The sequence below is a fragment of the Ursus maritimus genome, unplaced genomic scaffold (genome assembly GCF_017311325.1).
Source record: "Ursus maritimus isolate PB19 unplaced genomic scaffold, ASM1731132v1 scaffold_21, whole genome shotgun sequence".
Lineage (NCBI taxonomy): Eukaryota > Metazoa > Chordata > Mammalia > Carnivora > Ursidae > Ursus > Ursus maritimus.
The window spans coordinates 47333228-47356339 of record NW_024424564.1 but is presented as its reverse complement, the minus strand read 5'-3'; the positions used below and the strand labels follow the sequence as shown (position 1 = coordinate 47356339).

General features: G+C 40.7%; 1 protein-coding gene across 1 annotated transcript in view; it reads left to right on the top strand.

Annotated features, from left to right (window-relative positions):
* The first annotated feature begins 8167 nt into the window (after window positions 1–8167).
* DMC1 (DNA meiotic recombinase 1) overlaps window positions 8168–23112 on the top strand; it is a 36842-nt gene continuing 21897 nt past the window's right edge. Inside the window, exons 1-7 of the mRNA XM_008705558.2 lie at window positions 8168–8236; window positions 9046–9090; window positions 10033–10179; window positions 12844–12926; window positions 18559–18611; window positions 20148–20189; window positions 21311–21383. Of these exons, the coding sequence (XP_008703780.1) occupies window positions 8186–8236; window positions 9046–9090; window positions 10033–10179; window positions 12844–12926; window positions 18559–18611; window positions 20148–20189; window positions 21311–21383 (494 nt within the window). The 5' untranslated portion in view covers window positions 8168–8185. The remainder of the gene's footprint in view (window positions 8237–9045; window positions 9091–10032; window positions 10180–12843; window positions 12927–18558; window positions 18612–20147; window positions 20190–21310; window positions 21384–23112) is intronic.

The window sequence follows — 23112 nt, the reverse complement described above, 5'->3', positions numbered from 1 at the left end:
GATCGAGCCCCACATCGGGCTCCTGCGCTGGAAGCCTGCTTCTTCCTCTCCCACTCCCCCTGCTTGTGTTCTCTCTTGTTGGCTGTCTGTCTTTGTCAAATAAATAAATAAAAATCTAAAAAAAAAAAAAGAAAAAACCTGTCTCTGCTCTTTGTAACTATTAAAAGGGAAAATTATGGTGAGGAATACTTTGCCCTTTATAAGGGGAAGGGGGTAGAACGTTGCAGGGAACTAACATTTAAGAAGCATTTACTGTAATGGATAAAACAAGTGAGTAATTGTGTAATACTCCAGTTCTGTCATTCCCAGTGTTGCTGAGAACCAGCGTCCTCAGCTGCAGAAAGGAAATTCCGACGTTGAACTAGAAGAGACGAAGTTAAAATCCTACTGCCCTGATTTTGAACTGATGATGAATTAAGGATGTATTTTATGTTTAAAAACAAACAGTTGCCTGAGTAACCGAGAGATGGGTTGTCTAAAGAGGGGAGGGGAGGAGAGAATAGAAGGGGTTACAAAGAAGTCTGAAGAAACTTTTGGGGCGATGGATATGTTCACTCTCTTCATTGTTGTGGAAGGTTCTCAGGTGTAGACACATTTTAAAAATGTGCACTCTCTGGCATGTCACTTATACCTCAAGCTATTTAAAACAGAAACAAAAACCCTGTTTCCTAAGTCTGTCTGTTGAAACGACCTGGAAATAAAGACTGCAGTCGTGATGCCCAGACTGTGATCTTGAAATACTGTTTGCACTAAAAGAATTCAGGGATCCTTGAAGAAATGTCTGGTTCCCAGTCTAGGGCAAGGAAATCATGAGATGACTTGCGACACTAGGACAACAAAGAAGCTACTAAAGACAAGAGTCCTGTCAGAAAAAGTCAGGAGCCAACTTGGGATCTCATTGGCTAAAGATGGGCTAATTTAGGGGTACCTGGCTGGCTTGGCCGGTAGCGTATGCAACTCTTGATCTCAGGGTCATGAGTTCAAGCCCCACATTGCGCGTGGAGCTCACTTAAAAAAAAAAAAAGGTGGGGACAATTTAAGCATTGTAGTAATAGTAATTGCCATGGATTGAAGCACATCAAACACATTTTCACTTAGAGATTCATATTATTGCTTTAAAGAGATTAATCGGTCACCATTGAAAGACACTTGGGAACCAATTCATTATTCTGAAACCTGGTAAATACGGGAGGGAAAGTCAGCATTTATCATGCCATTTCCATACAAACCTTATGACCAGGTAACCAAACAGTAGATGAGGGCACGTTTCTCTTTTAGAAGTATTCCACTTAGGGGCGCCTGGGGGGCGCAGCGGTTAAGCGTCTGCCTTCGGCTCAGGGCGTGATCCCGGCGTTATGGAATCGAGCCCCACATCAGGCTCCTCCGCTGGGAGTCTGCTTCTTCCTCTCCCACTCCCCCTGCTTGTGTTCCCTCTCTCACTGGCTGTCTCTATCTGTGTTAAATAAATAAATAAAATCTTAAAAAAAAAAAAAGTATTCCACTTAATAAATTAAAATGAACAATAGAATTAAAGTATTACTATTTTGCGACCCCTAATGAATTAATCAATCTCGGTTGATCATCAACAGCTGCTAACATCCCCAAAAGATGAGAAGCCATTAAATGCCTCCTAATGGTAGACCACCTATAAAATAACCATTACCTAATAACCAAACTTGGATCTGATCTAGACTTTACATCCAACTACTGGAATAGGAAATACAGAGAACAGAGGAGATTATCACACCAGGATGCAATCAGCAAAATCCGGGCTCTGGAAAACTCCATTTTTAAATAAATGACTCCATTTTTTGGGGTGCCTGGGTGGCTCGGTCTGTTAAGTGTCTGCCTTTGGCTCAGATCATGATCCCGGAGTCCTGGAATCATGCCCTGAGTCAAGTCAGGCTCCCCACTCAGCGGGGAGTCTGTTTCTCCCTCTCCCTCTGCTCCTCCCCCCCCACTCATGTTTTCTCTCTCTCTCTTGCTCTCTCTCAAATAAACAAATAAAATCTTTAAAAAAAATGACTCCAGGGGTTCCTGGGTGGCACAGCGGTTAAGTATCTGCCTTCAGCTCAGGGCGTGATCCCAGCGTTATGGGATTAAGCCCCACATCAGGCTCCTCCGCTAGGAGCCTGCTTCTTCCTCTCCCACTCCCCCTGCTTGTGTTCCCTCTCTCGCTGGCTGTCTGTATCTCTGTCGAATAAATAAAATCTTTAAAAAAAAAAAAGACTCCATTTTTTTAAAACAAGTCACAAGGAAAAAAAGAAGCAAATCTATAGATTTTTCAAAAGAGGGTCGAAAGGCATCAGTCAGTTGCTCCATGTAGACATTTTTTGATCCCAGTTGAAACAAACTTTAAAAAATAGATAGCATTGATGGGACAGTTGACTATTTGAAGGCTGCCTATATATTTGATATTAAAAGTTATTAATTTTTAAGTGTGCTAATGGCATTATGATTCTGTTTTTAAAAAGAGTCCTTATCTTTTAGAGATCCATACTGAAATATTCACAGAAGAAATTATATGTCATATGGAATTTGCTTCAAAATAATATGAGAGGGCGTAAGTGGATGGAGATACAAGTGAAATAAGGTTGGCCATGTGTTGAAAGTGGTTGAAGAAGGGTGATGGAAATATTACATTATTTTACCTTTGAATATATTAGAAATTATCCATAATAAAACAATTCAAGGTTTTTACTATGAACTAAACACTTTTTTTAAAAGATTTTATTTTTAAGTAATCTGTACACCCAATGTGGGGCTTGTACCACAACCCCAAGATCCAAGAGTCACTCGCTCCACTGACTGAGCCCGCCAGGCACCCCTGAACTAAACACTTCTAAGCATATTTCCACATTATTTTATTGTCTTCTCACTATAGTTCTGTGAGTGAGGTACAATTTTCCCCATTTTCAAGAGGACTTTCTTGGCTGAAGCCACCCCTGGCTTTGACTTACCCAGTTCTCCTAGGTATTCTCCTTGGCCTCTCTCTTGCCCCCTTCAACGCATTCTTCACACAGCAGCCCAAATACTTCGCGTGTATTAACCCATTTAATTCTCACAGCAACTCAGTACTGTTACTACTGGTTTTCAGATGAAGAAATTGAGGCACAGAGGTTAAATAATTTCTCCAAGACGACACAGCTAGTAACTGGTTGATCTGTACTATGTAAGCCTGGCTTAGTGGCCACTCCTATGTGTGCTGAAACCATACTTACATAAACGGAAAATAAAATCACATGTATATACAAGGTCTGCCATATACTGGTTTAGTATATTGGTTAAGAGCATGGACGCTGGAGCCAGACTGTGAGCCTCAAGAAAGTTACTTAACCTTGTGGTACCTCAGTTCCCCCATCAGCAAATAGGGGTGATAATAGTTCCTACCTCATAGTGTCTTCGTGACCAGTGGTTGCCTTAATCTGTGGAAAGGAGGAAGTGCTGTAATTGTTGGCTGTCATCAGATGTTTCCTTTGGCTTCTCCCCTTCACTTCAGAGAGCTGCTTTCTCCCTAGCACCTTCTACCCAGCAGAACCACTTGCAGGTCCCTAAATAAGCCTCTGTGATTATGTTTTGGTGTCTATCTCCCCTACTAGACTCATGGCTCCTGAAGGGCAGAGACCTATCTTCATCTCCTTCTCCAGCAGAGAGCTGGGATCAAGCTGTGTTTGTTTATTTATTTTTAAAGATTTTATTTTATTTATTTGAGAGGGAAAGAGCGAGCACAAACAGGGGGAGTGGGAGAGGGAGAAGCAGGTTCCTCGCTGAGCACGGAGCCCGATGTGGGGCTCGATCCCACGACCCTGGGATCATGACCCAAGCCAAAGGCAGCTGCTTAACCGACTGAGCCAACCAGGCACCCCATCAAGCTGTGTTTAGTAAATGTTGGTTAAATAGCCTGTCAGGGGCATGCCTCTCTGGGCAGCTATGTATGAAGTTGGAAGTTTTTCAAATTTGGAAACAAATCTACATAAATGAGAAAGCCCCTGAATGACTGGTGTGTGTGTTGGGGGCGGGGGCGGTAAGTGTGTGTTTGAGTTTCACTGTAATTGTTCTACGTACCAATCTATAGCCCCCACTGGGGTTTGTATCTTGTTGGTTGGTGAATCCCTAGTGCCTAACACCTAGTACAGTGTCTGACAAGTAGTAGGGATTCAATAAACATCTTTTGAACGAATTAAGTATGTTTAAGAGGAGATACCAAGTGAAATTTTTGTGTGTGATGATCTTTCATTCTTAAGTTCTCTACTAAAGCATTTCTCATATTTGAGCTCTTGAAACTCCAAGAATATGTACCCACAGGCACCAGTTTGAGGAAACCCAACTGCAGACGGTGGGATCATATGCCTTTATTTGATTATAAGGCGGTTGTCCACAGAGGGGCAGTAAAGTGTAATGGTTTAAAATTCAGGTACTCCCACTGCCTGGTTTTGTTGTTTCTAGAATACCATAAAAATGACACAAATTTTAAAAATTTTGTAGAGAATTTGTGGACTCACTGAAGGATTTGAGAAATTGAGAAATCTATTTGACACAATTACTAATTAGTTACTAATTGATACAAAAGCTCCGGCTCCCCATACTCTGTCTAAAATAGGAAAGTAGCATTTGCAATGCAGGCTTGTTTTTTTTTTATGTAGTCGTTTTTATAAGTCTCTTATGGCTTCTGAATTTGTGTCATATTTAAAAAGATTTTTCTTATTCTGGGATAATAAAAAATTGTCTCGTTTTCTTCCAGCACTTTTATTATTACATTCAGATTTAATCTCTTGATCCATCTGGAATTTATCTTGGTAAAAGGTGTGAAGTATGGTTCCAATTTTATTTTTCTTCCAGATGGCTACCTAGTTGTTCCAACACCATTCACTGAATTCATCATTTCCCCACTGATTTGAAATACCACAGTCATCATATTCAGAATTTTTATATGATATGAAAAACTAGTTGTTTTTTTTTTTTTTCTGTCCTGATCTGAGTGGAAAAGTCTTCAAGTATACTTTTTAACTACACCCAGTTTTTGGTTTAAAAAAATTTTTTTAAGTTGCATATAGCCAATATCATATCCAAACACGATTTTTATCCTCATTTTATGAATTTGTCATTACCAAGCTCATTTCTGTTTCTTTAAGTGTAGTGCACACAACCTTCAAATATTATGAACATTTCTCTCTCCCAGCTGTCATACACCAAACTACATATGTTATATTTCCCTAAATCGTCTTGCTGTGCTCTTTGCAGCTCTGGCATACACTCGATGTCCTCACCTAACAAGTTGCTCAGAAGTTACTACAATTATTTTAGGTGAGGTCTCAACGTGAAGGCCTATCATCTCTATTCAGTTCATCCCCAGACTGGGCACTGATTTCCCTTTAAATTTAAAGGACAGAGTATGTTTCTGGAAAATAAGATTTTGAAGGAGCTATGGCAGTTACTTGTTGGCTTTTTCAACAATCAACTCTAGGGGGAAAATGTCCTACAAAATGCCAACTGCTATTGTGGGATTTTTTTTTTTTTCTATTTATTCCAGCAAAATGATTCAGACACTGAAGAAAAAGGGTCGTCCTGTACTAGGTCTTGAACTCAAAGAACTGTTTGCACAGATACTCATCATAGCCTCCACCTCAGCAGATGCTCTTTCAAATGTTTCATGACTCTCGTCAACAGTCAGTCTCCATTTAAGGGGAGCAAGATGACGCTGCCAGAGACCAGAGACGGCTGTGCTGGCAAGAAGGCGGGCCCCAAATTTCTATTTAAAAGCTGGACCAAAATATGTTTGGCTTCTGTTGCCTATTTAAAACTTCAAGTTAAGACGCAGAAAAATTACTCTCCATCCTGAATGGGCCCTGGGTGCCTCCCTCACAGACTAGAGAGCAGCTGATGGTATGAGAGTCAGAAATTCGGAATGTTGAGGTGTTAGTGAAGACCCCATATTCGACCTCCTGACCCGAGGTCCCGAACAAGATAAGCATTTTCCGCCGCACCTGCCGCCACCTCCGCTGAGCACCCCTCCCCGCATTGGCCTTCCACCTCAAGACCCCTTCCCGGCGGCCTCTCTCCATTTCGGAACAACCCCCACCATAGGGCCTTCTCTCTCACAGCGGCCTGTCTTGACCTCAGCGCCCCCCTCGGGGGCCCCCTAATTTCCACGCCTCTCCTCCGTGCCCCCACCACCTTGGAGGCTTCTCCCCGACTTCAGCATCTTCCTCAGCTCAAGGGAGACCCCCAGCCTCCCCTCCTATCAGAGCCCCTCTCTCAGGACATTTCCTCCGCCTCAGAGTCCCTCCCTCACCCCAGCGAGCCATTCCGCGAGGCTCGTGTAGACGCTGCTCCTAGCTCCTCCTCCCCTATTCCTATCCCCCCTGGGGCCCCGCCCACCGGGGCCCAGCCCCGCCTCAGTCCCGGCCCCACTCCAGGCTCCGTCCAATGTGGGCCCGCCCCCTTGTTCTCCGCTCGGTCTTAGTCTCAGCCCCACCCAGTCCTGCCCCCCACCGTGGACACGCCCCCTCGCTCTCCGCCCCGCCCCGCCCCCTTTGAACACGCCCCCTCTGTCATCGCCCGGCCCCCGGCCACGCCGGACACGCTGCCAAACTCTTGTCGGTTGGCGCCAAACCTCCTGGTCAGTGACGCGAGGGCTGCCAGTCTCAGCGTTGTGGTTCGGAGTCAGAATCCCTGAGGACGGGAAGGCCCGGGCTGGGGGCGGCAGGGAGTCACCTTGAAAACCTCGGGGAGACTGTGGGTACGAGCGGGGTTTGTGGCAAAAAGGGCAAGCGTGTGAAGAATGTGAGAGGAAGTCCAGGGGTTCCTCTCACGGTGGTGCTTGGTGGTCGTCGCTGGGCCCTGGGCTCTGACTCGTTGCGTCCCGCCACACCCCGAGGAGGAAATCTAGGTGATCTCGAGGGATTTCCAGCAGCGTTATTTTAAAGCAAGTCGGACCTAAGTTTTACGCGGCCTCCTCCGCCTCGGGTCTCGTGAGGAGGGAACCGGGTGTCCGCAAAACGCCGATGGCGGCGCGGGGACGTGCACCACGCTCCCGAGCGACGACGCCTGAAGCCGAGGTGTCGGGGAGCCCACTTGTAGGATGCATGTCTTCCATCCATCCATGGCTACTTGAGAAAGAACTATCTTTCATTTTATCAAGTCGAGAAGAAATGAACGATTTTTTTCTTCCATGAGGACAGTCCGTGTGGAGTTTGGGGTGGTCTTATATATGATTACCTGTCTGGGGGACAGTATTCCCGAAGACCCCATTCACACTGTCTCCTCTTTGCCTCAGATATTTTGCGGTTTAGCGGTATTAGGTGATAGCAATCATGCCTCTACCTTAATAGTTTTGTTTCCCTTCTGCCAGGCCCCAACCATGCGTGACTTTGGTAGGAAGCGAGAAAATGCAATAAGCCAAGAAAACTGATTGCTTGGACCACATTTTATTCCACGGTCATGCCTTGTAGATTCCTGAGATCTTAAAACAACCACTACAGTGTTAAAGACTTCCATTTATCTGCTTATTGGCCCTCGTGTTATCATAATATTGGGTATCTACCATAATTAAATCTTAAAATTTTTGAGTCCAGTAAATACCATAAAACAAAATAGATCTAATGTTTTATGAAACAGAGCTATGTTGCAAGACAGCCCATTCATAATTAGGAAGCAGGAAGGCATTCATCATGTATGAGAAAAATAAAATCTATTGATTGCGGATAGACTAAGTTCTAGGAGCCAGGGAAGATACAGGAAGAATGACTGACATGAGGTCAAAATTCGTGGGGTATTGTTAACATAAACACGGAAGTTTAAACAGCAACATGCAATACTAAATAGCATTCCAAGACAGCAAAAAAGATATTAGCAGACAGTCATGATATCTGTGCTAGAGGAAATCAAATGATGAGAAAAGTTAACCAATTTTCAGGAAAGGAAGTAGAAATGGAGTCCCCCGCCCTTACATACGTACACGCACAAAAGAAACTATGTCATGTGCCCAGCAAAAAGAAGACAGGTCAGCCCAGTCATTCTAAACTAAATGTTTCTGTGATTGCTCTTCTGGCCCTTGGTGACTTTGAAATGAAATCAAGGAGGTCTCTGGGCAAAGGATTTTGTACTATATGATCTATGACTACTTCTTAAGTAATATTTCTTATTTTCCCAGAACTGATCATTTTTCTGCTGCTCACCTTTCAAGATGAAGGAGGATCAAGTTGTGCTGGAAGACCCAGGATTCCAAGATGAAGAGGTATGGCTAGAATGTTGAAATATGGGTAGACGTTCAGTCATTCCACAAAAATGAAGTTCCTTCTCTGTTGGCTATTATTTTTAGAAACTGAGAGTGGAAAGAAAACATAATTTTAGAGAGAGGCAATATTACAAATATGTAACAACTTGTTTGGCAAGAGGTGCTAAGATTAGCTACTTAGCAACTAGCAAGAAAGTATTTTAATAACCTAACAACTGGTACTGCCATAATGGTATCAATGCATGCTCGTACAGAGTAGCAGAGGAAGAAGTTCAAGGTCTGGTGGAGCAGAAAGTTGAGAAAATATATTTTTTTAAAGATTTTATTTATTTATTTGACAGAGAGAGAGAGACAGCCAGTGAGAGAGGGAACACAAGCAGGGGGAGTGGGAGAGGAAGAAGCAGGCTCCTAGCGGAGGAGCCTGATGTGGGGCTCGATCCCATAACGCCGGGATCACGCCCTGAGCCGAAGGCAGACGCTTAATGACTGTGCCACCCAGGCGCCCTGAGAAAATATATTTTTAAAAAGGTTAAATGTTGTTCCACTCCTTTGGGCTAAGGTCTTAAAAGTCTGGACAGGACATGGCAAAAATGTTGGGCTTCCCAGCCCTTTCAGTGTTGGTTCATCTTCTAAGTATATAACAATGTGTTTGAAAAAACACTCTTGATCCTAACTCGATCTGCCTAGAGAAGTGGAATTTGAGGCATCTTGGAGTGACTCATAATATTGAATTAACTCTTTAAAAGATATGATACAATTGGATATGAAGAATCAAAGCTCCATTTTTTTTTCTGTTCCATCTTCTTCAGGAATCTTTGTTTCAAGACATTGACCTATTACAAAAACATGGAATTGTAAGTATTTTTTCAATTTTCAATGTAAATAATTTTTCAGTGTGAAATTGTTCAACTCAGGGTTTCTCAGCCTTGACCCTATTGATATTTGGGACTAGACAGTTCTTAGTTGCGGGGCGCTGTCCTGTGCATTTGTAGGCTGTTTAGCAGCACCCCTGGCTTCTGACCACTCATTATATGCCAGTAACACCAGTAACACCCCTCTTAGTTATGACAACCAAAAATTTCTCCAGACATTGTCAAGTGTCCTAAGGGGGCAAAACTGCCCCCAGTTGAGAACCACTGGTCCAACTAGAGGTATTCAGAGCTACCTACCCCTGTCTTCATCAACAGAAAATTCAGTTCTGTGGCAGGTGATTAGAGTAAATGATGTTGACCGAAATCAGACTTTGAGTAAATAGATGAATTTCAACAGCAGTTCACTGATAGTAAAACTTCCCTGACATTATCTTCTGAAGCCCTCACATTTAATCTCTTTCAGTCGGATTTAGAAAATAGGAGCAAGAGAAAATCCTGGTCCTTTGGTGATGTAGTTATTTGCACTCCCCAAGGGTAGAGGGAAAAAAAATTTAATTTTAAGAGAACATATTCATAATGAAGTTCTCTAGAAGGAAAGAGATGAACTGAGGGGGCGAACGTGTGATGAATTTGCTAGCTTTTCCACCAACAGACTTTTCTTTTGAATTCCTTGTTACATTGCCATGGTCTCACTAACATTCTTGGGAAATCAGGGCACAGCCAGAACATTTGGCAGCATGCTGGGTATGTTCTACTCAGATATTTCCAGAACATTTGGCTACATGGTGGGTGGGTTCCACCTGGCTGCTTGTATAAAATTGGCATCGTGGTGGAAGGAGATGGACACAAAAGCACATGACATAGTATGGGAGCTTTGCAGGCTGGCATTTTATCAATCTGCTGCACCCATTCTTTTATTTACAGAATGTGGCTGACATTAAGAAACTGAAGTCGGTAGGAATCTGCACCATTAAAGGGATACAAATGACAACAAGAAGGGCCCTATGCAATGTCAAAGGGCTCTCAGAAGCAAAAGTGGATAAGATTAAAGAGGCAGCCAACAAACTTATTGTAAGCAAAATCAGTTCTTTGTTGTTTTAGCTTAAAAGGCCCCGTGAGTCTCTATAGCCTTTGTCATTGAACCTAGAAACTTCTCATGAACACCAGAAACTACCGTGGGAACTCTGAATTTCTATAAATCACAATCTGTTATACTCCTCACGTTAACTTTTTATCACTTCAGTTTCAAAGCAACAACAATTAATTTCTGACAGATTGAGACAGGTGTTAAGAGACTTGAATACTATCAAGGTAATTATTTTTACCAAAACTTTTTTCTGGTCTCCTTTTGTATTAATTTTTCTCCCTTTCTGTTTCTCTGCCTTAACTCCTCCATATTTTTGCTTTGTGTCCTCAAATATTGTATCTTTGGTTGTTGCAAAGCACTCAGCACCATAGAAGTTGCTCTCTCCTTGTATAGGCCAATTGGTAAGAGAGCACTGGGTTAGGAAAAAACCAACAGTGTGGGTCTACGTGTGTACAGTCGAGATAAATACGACCAAGAATATATGCTCACTGAGGCAGATAAGCTAAAGCTGAGCTGAACCCGCACTTTGTAGCTGGCCCACAGACTATGAGTGGCCCATGCAGTTGAGAGGCTCTAAGCAAAAACATATGCCTTTGACCCAAGCTTTTGTGTTGAACTTTTGGGGGCCAGTGGAAGCACTAGCTCTGGAAACAGGAATGGGCAGAAAGATAGTCACCAAGTCTCTCTCTTTGCCGAAGAACGAGGCTCTCCATGTCTCCGTATGTATGTGAGGGTCTCATTCCAGCAAGTCCTAGAAGCTCCCTTCACTACAGCCATTTGGTTTCCTTCCCCAGAGGCAGTTGAGGTGTGACAGTGATGACAGTGGCGGTATGGTCCTGAACTTGGAGAGGACCTAACTACACTGCTCTGAACCCAGCTCAGTTGCTCTAACTTCTGAATAAACTCAGACAGTACACTCACAGGCCAGTTCCACAACTGTCCCAGAGCAGTACCCAGAGTTTGCAAAACTGCCACTTTATAGCTCCTAGGCGTTAGTCTTATTTTCTTTGCAAATTAAATCCCGTTATCAAAGAAAAGAATCCCTCTCCTCCACTACTATACCCAGAGTCTGCATCCTTTCTCAACTAAAGCTATTTATTCTTGGAGAGAAAGAGATTGGGAGAAAGAGAGAGAGGGAGGGAGGGAGAGAGAGAAAGAGAAAAAGAGAGAGAGAGAAGAAGAAGGAGAAGGAGAAGAAGAAGAAGAAGAAGAAGAAGAAGAGGAAGTTAATTTCATGGTATAGTGGTTCCAGACATTGGTGTCTATCAGAATGACCTGGAGTGGCTAAAAAGAACACATAGGCCCAGATTCACTGAAATGGGATAGGGCCTGTTTTGTTTTGTTTTGTTTTGTTTAAATAAGAGTTGTGAGTTCAAACATTTTATTCATTTATTTATTTATTTATTTTAGAGGAGAGGGGAGAGGGAGAGAGAGAATCCCAAGTAGGCTCTATGCCCAGCCCGGAGCCCGATGTGGGGCTTGGTCCCACAACCCTGAGACCATGACGTGAGCCAAAATCAAGAGTAAAACACTCAACCAACTGAGCCACCCAGGTGCCCTGGCCTGGGCTTTTTTAACCCCCCGTCAAGTTCTCCAAAGTTTGAGAACCACTGTCATGGTATAAAACAAAAAGGGAGGGGCACCTGGGTGGCACAGTGGTTAAGCGTCTGCCTTTGGCTCAGGGCGTGATCCCGGAATTATGGGATCGGGCCCCACATCAGGCTCCTCCGCTATGAGCCTGCTTCTTCCTCTCCCACTCCCCCTGCTTGTGTTCCCTCTCTCGCTGGCTGTCTCTATCTCTGTCAAATAAATAAATAAATAATCTTAAGAAAAAAACAAAAACAAAAAGGGAAATACTTAAGGGGTGTCTGGGTGGCTCAGTCAGTTAAGCATCTGCCTTTGGCTCAGGTCATGATCCCAGGATCCTGGGGTTGAGTCCCACATCAGGCTCCCTGCTCAGTGGAGAGCCTGCTTCTCCCTCTTCCTCTGTGCGCTGCACCCCCCCCACCCCCGCTCACACTCATGCTCTCTCTCTCTATCTCAAATAAATAAAATCTTTAAAAGAAAAAAAAAGGGAAATACGTTAGACCATGTCATTAGGGCACATCAGGGCCTGTTCTCACTGGTTATACTCCTGCATCAGCTATAGCTCTTTGATTTGTCAAATAAGTAGTACTTCTACCGTTGAAAGATATGGTCTTATGAATAGTGAACACTGGAATTTCTGTGCTCCTTGAAACTTCCAGAGCTAGGGGAAAATGATGCTGTTCAATGAAATCAATGGAATCATTTGGTAAAATACCATTCTGCTTTATGCCGTAAATATACCTCATTTAAACTTTACAGCTATGAGAGAGACACTGTTCTTATCCTGATTTGACCCAAAAGAGGAAATTGAAGTACAGCAAGGTTAAGTAGTTTACCCCAAATCATACGACTAATAAGTATTGGAGACTTATTTTGAACCTAGATAGGGTAGCTCCAGACCCTGTTTTCTTAACCACGATCTTGTGCTGCCCTCAAAAACAAGTGAACTGTAGCTCATATCAAATGATGACCCCGATAATCAAGTAGAGAGTTTTGGGTAGCATTTGAAATAAAACCACCATCTTATACCCCTTTGAACCTTTCCTTTTGTCTTTCTGTAGGAACCAGGATTCTTGACTGCCTTTGAGTATAGTGAGAAGAGAAAGATGGTTTTCCATATCACCACTGGGAGCCAGGAATTTGAGTGTGTATCTCATATTTTTTTTACAACCACTAGACACCATCTTTGGAATATTGTATCTCTTTTCTTGAATTTGTCAGAAATAGCTTCTTTTTCTGAAGTAGTAGTTTTTTTTCTTTCTGAAAGTCTACTGAAGCAAACAAATTCCAGACGATTTGTAGAAGCAGGATTAAATTTGTTACAAGAAATTCAGACCCAAAATATAAGTAGTTTCTGAATCAGCCTGTATTTTAAAAACCATCATGAAAAGTTAAACTGATTTTCCTTTTCTTCTTGGAATTTCCTTTTCTTCTTGTTGATAAAGGAAATTCCATTTCACTTTTGGTTTTACTTAAAAATTTAGATAGAATATTTTAGAGGAAATAATCCAGTGGGTTTTTTTGTTTGTTTGTTTCCTCTTTAGCATTAACAGCTTTAACCTCCCTTTTTATTTATTATCTCATGATTCCTGAGACGTAGTTATCATCTTCCTAATGCAAGTTTACTAATTTGTGGGTTTTTTTCCCTACCTTACTAGGCAGAATTACTAGTTCATAGGTTAGATGAGTGGCCAAGAACAATTTGAACAAAAGCAGTATTTCCACAAAGTATTCCTCAAAACCCTGGCCTCACAAGAGATTCCAAGAAAAAAGGATTTCATAGTCAAATATTGCATTCAATTGGGTGTCTACTAGGCAGTTCAGACTTCACAGATCCAAATCCAGATAACTTCTGTTATCTGTCCCAGATCTGCACCTCCCAATGCCTCCCTCATCTCAGATCTGCCTCTTTTCTGATCCTCAGAACTAAAACCTTGGTGTCATTCTTGGCACCTTGCTTTTTTCCTCTCACGCCCTAACTCGTACTCATTAACAAATCCTGTCTGCTGTGCCTTCAACAACAAACCTCCCAGTTTGTTCAAAAAATAAATTACAAGGAATCAAAAAAGAAATGAAGTCAGGGAGAAGACCTAGAGATTAAAAGAGATTTAAAAGACATATCACCTAATCCCCAGTATGTGGCTTTTATTTGGATCCTGATTTAAGCCCAGTATAAAAAAATAAGATATATATGAGACAATTGGAAAATTGAACACTTACTATATATAGTTGATATTAAGGAACTAGTTTTTTAGGTAATAATGATAATATGATTATGTTTAAAATAAGAGTATTCATTTTTAGAGATACCTACTGAAATATTTAGGATGAAATGATTTGTTGTCCAGTATCTGCTTAAAATAATATGAAAAGGGGGGGAAGTAGTTGGAGGTTTATATGAAAAAAGATTGACCATGAGTTCATAGTTGATAATTGTTGAAGCTAAGTGAAAGGTACATGATGGCTCATTATTATACTGTCTTTGTCCACTTTAGTTTATGTTTGAAACTTTCCATTATAATGTTTATATATTTTTCGTATGTGTCTGTGTATGTGTGTATATAGAAAATAAGAGGAAATATGAATTCAGTTAATCCTCCACCACCTCCTCCACTGTTACCTTACTCATTTAAAGTACCTATTAATATCTCCTCTGGAGTACTGTAATAACTTCTAACCTCTCTTTTTTTCAGCCCTTGCCCCTACGGTTTATTCTTCACACAGGAGCCAGAACGATCCCTTTAAAACTTAGGTCAGGGGCCCCTGGGTGGCTCAGTTCATTGAGCATCCGACTCTTGTTTTTGGCCCAGGTCAAGATCTCAAGGTCATGGGACTGAGCCCTGTGTTGTCAGGCTCCATGCTCAGCGGGGAGTCTGCTTGGGATTCTCTTCCTCTGCCCCTCCCCCTACTCTCTTTGAAAAAATGGGAAAAAAGCAACAACAAACTTAGGTCAGATCATGACATTTTTCTACCCAAAACTACTCTAATGACTCCTCGTCTGGGAGCAAAAGCCAAAATCCTCTCTAATCTAACCTCATCCTTTAGTCTTTTTTCAGTTTGGTATACACGAACACTGACGTCTTTGCTATTCCCAGAACATGCCAGATACACTCCTGCCTCAGGGCCTTTGCACTTACCATTTTCTCTGCTGGAACACTTTTTCCTCCTATATCTCCATGGCTTGCTGTCATCTCTTTCAGATCTTTGCTAGAACATCCACTTCCCAATGAGGTCTTCTCTAGTCACTTTATTTAGATATTTAAACTCCCTGCCTTCATCCGCTGCACTTCTTATCTCCTTTCTGGATCTAATTTTTATTCAGACCCTTTAATAACATCTGACATACCACATATTTTACTTATTTACTTACTTATTACTGTTTATTGTCTGTTCTCCCTCTGGAATGTAATCTCCATAAAATGAAAGACTTCTGTCTTTTGTTCACTGCTTTGCTCCAAGTGCATAGAACAATCTCTGGCATAAACCAGGTGTAGAAGCCACTTTTAGGCAAACAGGCTTGAGCTGTGGCTGAATCCAGACAGGCCCATCAGGTAACGCACCTCAAAATATCCATTGGCCCTAACTGAGCAATGGGCTACTTAAACCAGGCACAGTTGCCAAAAGGGGGAGAATTCCATACATTGTCATACCTCCTCATCTGCCCCTTTTAAAAACAGCCCCCTCCAAAAAATAAAAAATAAATAATAATAAAATAAAATAAAAACAGCCCTCATCCACTGCCTGCTGTCAGACAGCCTCTCCCTTGCTGTGGGCCCGCTGCTGCCTTGCGGTGTATTCAGTAAGCTTCTGTCCTCCGTTCTGCCTCAGGTGAATCGGATCAATCCTTTCACCTCCCACGCTGCTGACTTCCACCTGATCATCACCCCACATTTGGGGGCCCCCATCTGATTGGGACAGACACCCCATTTAAACACCACACTAGGTTCTCAGTAAATATTAAGTGACTGAATGAATAAACAAATAGTGAATGAAGGAAGTTGGTGAAATGTAGTGTCCGATACGTTCCTCTCTTGGAGGTTCACAGTGTATACCAGCCTATGGAAGGGTCTGGAATCCTGTTGTGAAATAAAACATCTCTTTAACCTAGCATTGTCCCAAATTTTAAAAATCACAGAACTTTTTTTCAAGTTAACAGCTAAGGAAGAGTCTTTGGGAAATCCTGCCCCGAGGCAAATTGGTCAAAATCAGGTTGATCAACAAAACAATTTGATTCCAGTGACGACTTGGTCTTGTCCAGCTGCTCTACCGCATCCTGGTTTAGGCAACATTGGGCTAAAGGAATTCTTACTGTTATCGTGAGTTTTCTGGTGTCCTCAGTGTTAAGTTTTGGGCACAGAAAAGATTACTCAGGAACTAGGCCTTAAAAAATTAACATTTGATTATTTAAAATGTACATTTTTCCTTAAGCTGCAAGTCCACTTATAGCAAACTTTAGGGGGCTTTTATAACATGGTTAACTAAATTTCCTAAAACATCTTAAATTATATTTGTAGATTTAATATATTTCTGTAAGAACTTCAATAATCCGGAATTATTAAAATCTTCCAATTATCGACATGTCTTTGTAAATCTAATAAATTAAACTTAAAAGTATAATGAGTCTTTGGCGCTCTGAAGTGTTCAAATACTGAGTATAAACGTAGTTATCAACTTAGAAACTACTAGTTTATATCATTTAATCAATTAGAGGCTAGTCTGTTCTAATAAAAGGTCAAATTCTCTTAAACTTTAAAAGTTCTCAAATACTAAATATGCAGAGATTAATCCGAAATTTAATATGAAAATAGTAATCTGTGGTTGTGAGTTGTGTCTCCATTTTTAAATCTCTAGACTTAAAAACACTATATCTATACTTAATTCTAAATTATCCCGAGTTTCACGAAGGGAACAATAATGCTCTCCCAAGTAATTTGGGGTACCCTGTCAGGTAGATTTGGGGGTTACTTTTTCAGCTGATTAAGGTTGCATATCAACCAGAAATTTTGTCTGAGACTTTCCAGAGCTACAGCCTTTTAGAGTGATTTTTTTTTTTTAAGATTTTATTTATTTATTTGACAGAGATAGAGACAGCCAGCGAGAGAGGGAACACAGGCAGGGGGAGTGGGAGAGGAAGAAGCAGGCTCATAGCGGAGGAGCCTGATGTGGGGCTCGATCCCGGAACACCGGGATCACGCCCTGAGCCGAAGGCAGGCGCTTAACCGCTGTGCCACCCAGGCGCCCCTAGAGTGATTTTTCTTAAGATGAGGAGGGACAAGTAAAGCTCTCTCTAGTAGTTGATAGATTCATAGACCTTCAAGTGTGTGCCCTCCAAATGGGGTGGTCTCTCAACCCACATCCTTTAGATTCAAGTTATACAGCTAGTACCTAGATTTTTCTTTTTCTTATTAAAGTCTGTAGTCCTAAATTTGTGGATAACTTCTGACATTGCCTCAATTTACACTTATATTACTCTCTTAAACTGTGTAAATGTAGAATGTATTGGATTATCCACATCTATTAAAGCTTTGTCTAATGTGATCACGTCCCAAAAGTCATGCTACTAGAAATAAAGAAGGTTTTTAAAGTGCTCCTTCCAGGGGTGCCTGGGTGGCTCAGTTGGTTAGACGTCTGCCTTCGGCTTAGGTCATGATCCCAGCCTCCTGGAATCGAGCCCTGCGTCAGGCTCTCTGCTTAGTGGGAAGCCTGCTTCTCCTTCTCCCTCTGCTGCTCCCCCTGCTTGTGCTCTCTTTCTCTCTCAAAGAAATACATAAATAAAATCTTAAAAGAAAAAATAAAGTGCTCCTTCCAGGTCTTAATACAGTTAACACAAGTAATATTTGTTGCATTTAATGAATTAATGACCTAACCTTAGGTCTTTTTTTTTTTTTTTAAGATTTTATTTATTTATCTGAGAGACAGAGAGAACAAGCAGTGGGGAGGCACAGAGGGAGAGAGAGAAAGAGAAGCAGACTCCCTGACAAGCAGGAAGCCTAAGCGGGGCTCAATATCAGGACCCAGAGATCATGACCCCAGTCGAAGGTAGCCGCTTAACCGACTGAGCCACCCGGGCCCCCCAACCTTAGGTCTTCTCACATCAAGAATATTAAATACACTGAAACACTGGGTTACCAATTAAATGTATGCTGTCAAAATCTGACAGTTATTCTTCTAACTGCTAGCATTACTTTAACACCTTTGAATATTTCCTATCCTGACATGTTCTTCCTAGAATTCGGTTTGTGTAAAATAATCTAATCTCAGCGGGTAGTCTGCTTCTCTCCTTCTCCTTCTGCCCCTCCCCCCGCCTCATGCACTTGCTCTCTCTAAAATAGATAAATATTTTCTAAAACTTAAAAAATAAACACTGAATAGTCAGTTGACTTTTAGAAACATAGTCCCAAGTATAAAATGAACAACCCAGTTAATAACTAAAACCATTTATTTAAGCTTCAATTCAGTTCCAAAAAATAGTGAGACTTAAGTCTATATAGCCCATTTCCTACTGGCACCCAAAAGTAAGAGCAGGAACATCAGGGCTTACATGTTTTGTTGTTCCACCCTGCCCATAGCCAGCAGAATCTGTGGTCTAAAGAGGTAAAGTGCCATTTGTTCTGCCAAGAATTCTTGTTCGTGGTGGATAGATGATAGATAGATAGATAGATAGATAGATAGATAGATAGATGATAGATGATAGAGATGACAAAAATGGTGCACTTTCTCCTTTCTTAATCTCTCTAGTTCTGTTCCTTTTACTAATGCTTACTTTCTATTTCCAGTAAGCTGCTAGGAGGTGGAATTGAAAGCATGGCAATCACAGAAGCTTTTGGAGGTAGGTAGAACCTTACTATTTTGTTATATGAAAAAAATTATATACACACATGCATACATAATTTAACAAACAACCAATAGTACATTGTGTCTACTTTGAAACGTATGTTGAAATCTCAACTATAATACAGGATCATTCTGTGCTGGAATTAAAATACACTCCAACATTAACAAGAGAGGTCTTGTTGCCATTTGTCATCTTTTTCTCTCTGACTTCCGTAGAAGAGAAGAGAATTTTTTTCTCTCATTCCTTCAAAAGGTAGTTGGGTAATGAGACTAATCTTATTTCTGGGATATGCATGTTCCATGAACATAGAGGGTAGATTTTTTCTTCCCTGATTATATCTTCTATTTTTCTTCAAAACAGCTATTTTATATGCTGTGCCTTGCAGTTTTATATGTTGTGCCTTGCAATTCCAGTATCTCCAATCCTTGGGGAAATAGTCTTTTTTGTTGTTGTTGATGTTTCTGTTGACATAGAAAAATAAATCTAGTTTTTATTATTCCCGTTGAGTGTCCGGCTTAGTGGCTTACTCTCCTGTGTATTTATGGATATTTGTGAGCTTATTGCCTAATTTTGATCTATGGGGGCTCACTGGACCTAAACTGGGGAGTGGGGAAGTTTTTCTCCAGAGAGAATTTGCTTTTGTTGGGAGGTAGGGCATGCCACCACTTCTTCAACTTTCCCTTGAGGATCTTAGTGCAATGGGACAACCCTAGGTTCTCCTTCCTTGTAGTAGGGCCTTAAACTTTCGTTTATATGACTAAAATTAAAAAACTCAGTGTTTTTTTTCCCTATGTAGGGAAAACCCTGTTCTTTCTACTGTGTATTTTTTCCTGTGAGTCTCTTTTACTACTCACACAAACACTTCACTTCCGACTCTTCTGGTCACCAGATATATGGACGTGTCCCCCCAGAACAACAAGCAATTCTTGGATATACCTGTAGGTATCCAAGAATTCAAGTCAGTCCTGACACAATCTACCCAGAGACGGCATCAGCTTCCACAGGTTAAATAAGGCATCAGTCCCATAAGAATCCCTCCACCTGTCCCCTGCCTTCAGGTGCCAGTCACAACCCCAGGTTATTACCTGAGCTTCTGACCAACTGGCTGTAGGTCCAAAGTTCCAATGTCCCCTTCCTTGACTTTGATTAGTTTGTTAAAGCAGCTCACAGCACTCAGGGTAACACTTACTCGTGTTTACCAGTTTAGTAAAGGATGTGACAAAGGCTACGGATGAACATTTAGAGGGACAAGATGAGTAGGAAAAGGTATGAGGGAAGAGGTGTGGAGCTTCCATGTCCTCTTTTCTATTATCTCACAATGACTAATCCTAAGGAAAACTTGGTTTACCTTTAAAAATTTATTTTTACCACCGGTATTTGTATTTCAGGATCCATCCATGACACAGTGGTACTTTATGTCTAAGATTTGACAGTTGGAAAGAAAATCATACTCTGAGACTGTATTTCACTCTTTATGAAAATATCTAAAAATTAACTTGCGGTTTTTGTTTTTTTTTCTGTATTTTACAGAATTTCGTACTGGAAAAACCCAGCTCTCTCATACCCTCTGTGGTAAGGATACATAACAACCACAGTAACGATAATAATGATAGCTATCACTTACTAATTTATTTTGTGCATGGTACTTTATATAATCTCTTGTAATCTGAAATTTGCAAGGAAACTAAAGCTCAGAGAGGTTAAGTAAACTTAATCCATGGTTACACAAACACCAGAGCCAATCTTTGAACATGTGATGCTTGAGGTAATGTTACATGTGCTAAACTCTGAACACCTTTCAAGGTGGAAGTGAATGGGCATATGAGTATAGTGTTGCTGGTGGGGAGAGGCCCTCACTGTCTCCTTTTTACCCATTCCATCTTTTTTATATCATGTCGACAAGAATATCATAAAATCAGTTGATACCTAGAATCCCTAACTTTCAGTGGAGTGAAGTTGTCCTTAAGAAAGACTTAAAAATAAATTTTTCTAAAACAAAAGAAACAAAAATATATCCTTTTGTACCAAGACGTTACTCTGCATTTCTTTGACCTAAGCAGAAGGAGCATGGCCAAGCAGTTAAGAAGTAGATTCTGGAATCCAAAGACCTGGCTCCAGTCTTGGCTCTACCGTTAATAACTGTGTGACGCTGGGCAAGTTGCTTCACCTTTCTAATTTTCCCCATCAGTAAAATAGGAATAATGATAATGCCAAATTTAGGGTTGTTTTGAAAAATAAATGAAATAATACATGAACCTGATATAAAGAAATTCCTTAGTGTCAATTACTAATACCTATAAAGAAAATGCATTTTAAAATTTGACATGCATTAATCGTAAGGTTACTTGAATGAGTTATGTAGCATAAATTATATTTGTGATTGTTTCTTACAGGAAGAAAGTAATATTTAAATTCTGTTTGTTAGGAGAACTAACTTTGGCCTATATCTCCCATTGGGAGAGATATTGACATTCTTTGTTGAATTACCATGCTGATGGAATACTTACAGTTGTACCACTGGTTAGTAATATAAAAATATAACACGCTATTTATAAACTAAAGGATCATGATTTTTTTGCCAGATTGATGAAAGAGTTGCAACCAACATAAATCCTATGTTAATTTATATATTTACTTGTGTAAAGTTTATTCAATTCTATTAATATTATTTCATTTTTTTAATTGCTTCCTAGTGACAGCTCAACTTCCAGGAGCAGGTGGCTATTCAGGAGGAAAGATTATCTTCATTGATACAGAAAATACTTTGTAACCTTTTTATTTAAATAAGTTGCTAGCATAATAGTGTGATGTAGGAATGTTACTGTAAAAGAAAGTTTGAAATATATCATTTGTATAATCATCCCCTAATAATGAGAAAAGCCACAAGGCAAACAGTTGTTGGTAGAGTTTTCAAATCACTTTTTATTTAAAAAGTTTCACTTCTCTGGATGTGTTTGGTGTAAGATTCACAAGATGAATACATGAGAGGAACTTATATTTTATTTGTTTTTAATCCTCTTACTTCTCCAAAGATGGTACTTAATAGTGAGGAAGAAGATTGTTGACTCACTCAAACGCATGGTTCAAAATAAAGGGAAAAGAAAAAAGAGAACAAAAGCACAGGTGGGAAAAAGGCAGAACCTGGCTGGTTCACAGAAAGAATTGTAGTTTAACTGAAATGTAAGATGTTTCAGAATTAAGGCTGGAAAGGTGATTTGGGTCTTAGATATGAAGAGCTTTAAAACCAGATGATGGGTGTAAATGGATACTTTTGCAATATTCTAGGCAAGTAATGAGAGCTTGATCTAGGCTGGAAGCAGGAGGAATAAAAAGAAAAGGATAAGGGGCGCCTGGCTGGCTCAGTCAGTGGAGCATGTGATTCTTGACCTCAAGGTTGTAGGTTCAAGCCCCATGTTGGGTATAGAATTTACTTAAAAATAAGAATCTTAAAAAGAAAAAAAGGGACAAGAAATATTAGGGTGGAAAATTGATAGGACTTGATGACTATATTTGGTAGACAAAGGAAAGAGAGATTTGAGAAACGACTGTCAGGTTTTTTGTCTAGATGCTGGGAGAATATGACATTAAAGACAGAGTTGGGAGGATCATGTTTCCGATTTCAGATTTTCAGATCATGTATCAGATCTGAAGATACCTTCAGAAAGGTATGTTTCATTTCAGCATGTTAAATATGAGGAACAAGAGGACATCCACATGGCAGTTGGAAATGTTGGACTCTGTCTGAGAAGGGGTAGGGCCAGAGATATAGATGGAATGAACAAAGGGCAAGAGAACTTAGAAGAGAGAACTGAGAACATCACTTCCTGGTGTGCCTAAGTTTCGGAAGAGGGACTGAAAAAGCGGGTGCCATAGAGACAGAGGAAGTAGGAGGAAGTCTGGTTGTAGAAGCTAAGCAAAAGGAAAGTCTCAGGAAGATAAGGGTAGTCAGCACTGTTCCACGAACAGTGAGAGAGAAGGCGCAAACTGAGAAAGATCACTGAGGTTTGAAATTAGGAATCCAAGAGAGCATTTGCAGTAAAGGATGATGATGGAAGCTTGTTGCAAATAAACACTAAAGAATGGAGCCAGTGTGTTATTAACCAACAAATAGAAGAAGAAATACAGTAGTTTTTGGTATCAGGTTCAGAGGAAATTGTTTTTAACGATAGAAAAGACTTGTACAACTTTGTAAGGCCATTCACAACAAAGCCCCAACCTAGATCTCCAAGCTCATTACTCACTATTACCACTATTAGAGGGAAAGGGATCCAGTCTGTTCTAGTTCAATATTATTGTCTCTAAAACATGAAAACTTTGTATATCAGCAGTTAGTTAGATTTCACTATAAAGGTATTCATATTTGTTCATTATGGTTTCTTGCATCCCTAATTTTCTTTCCTGTATCTTTGTTTTATCGGAATACCTACTCAAGTCATTCTTTCAGAAAAGTAATCTGGGTGGTAAGCTTTGAGCCCTAGCATGTCTGAAAATGCCT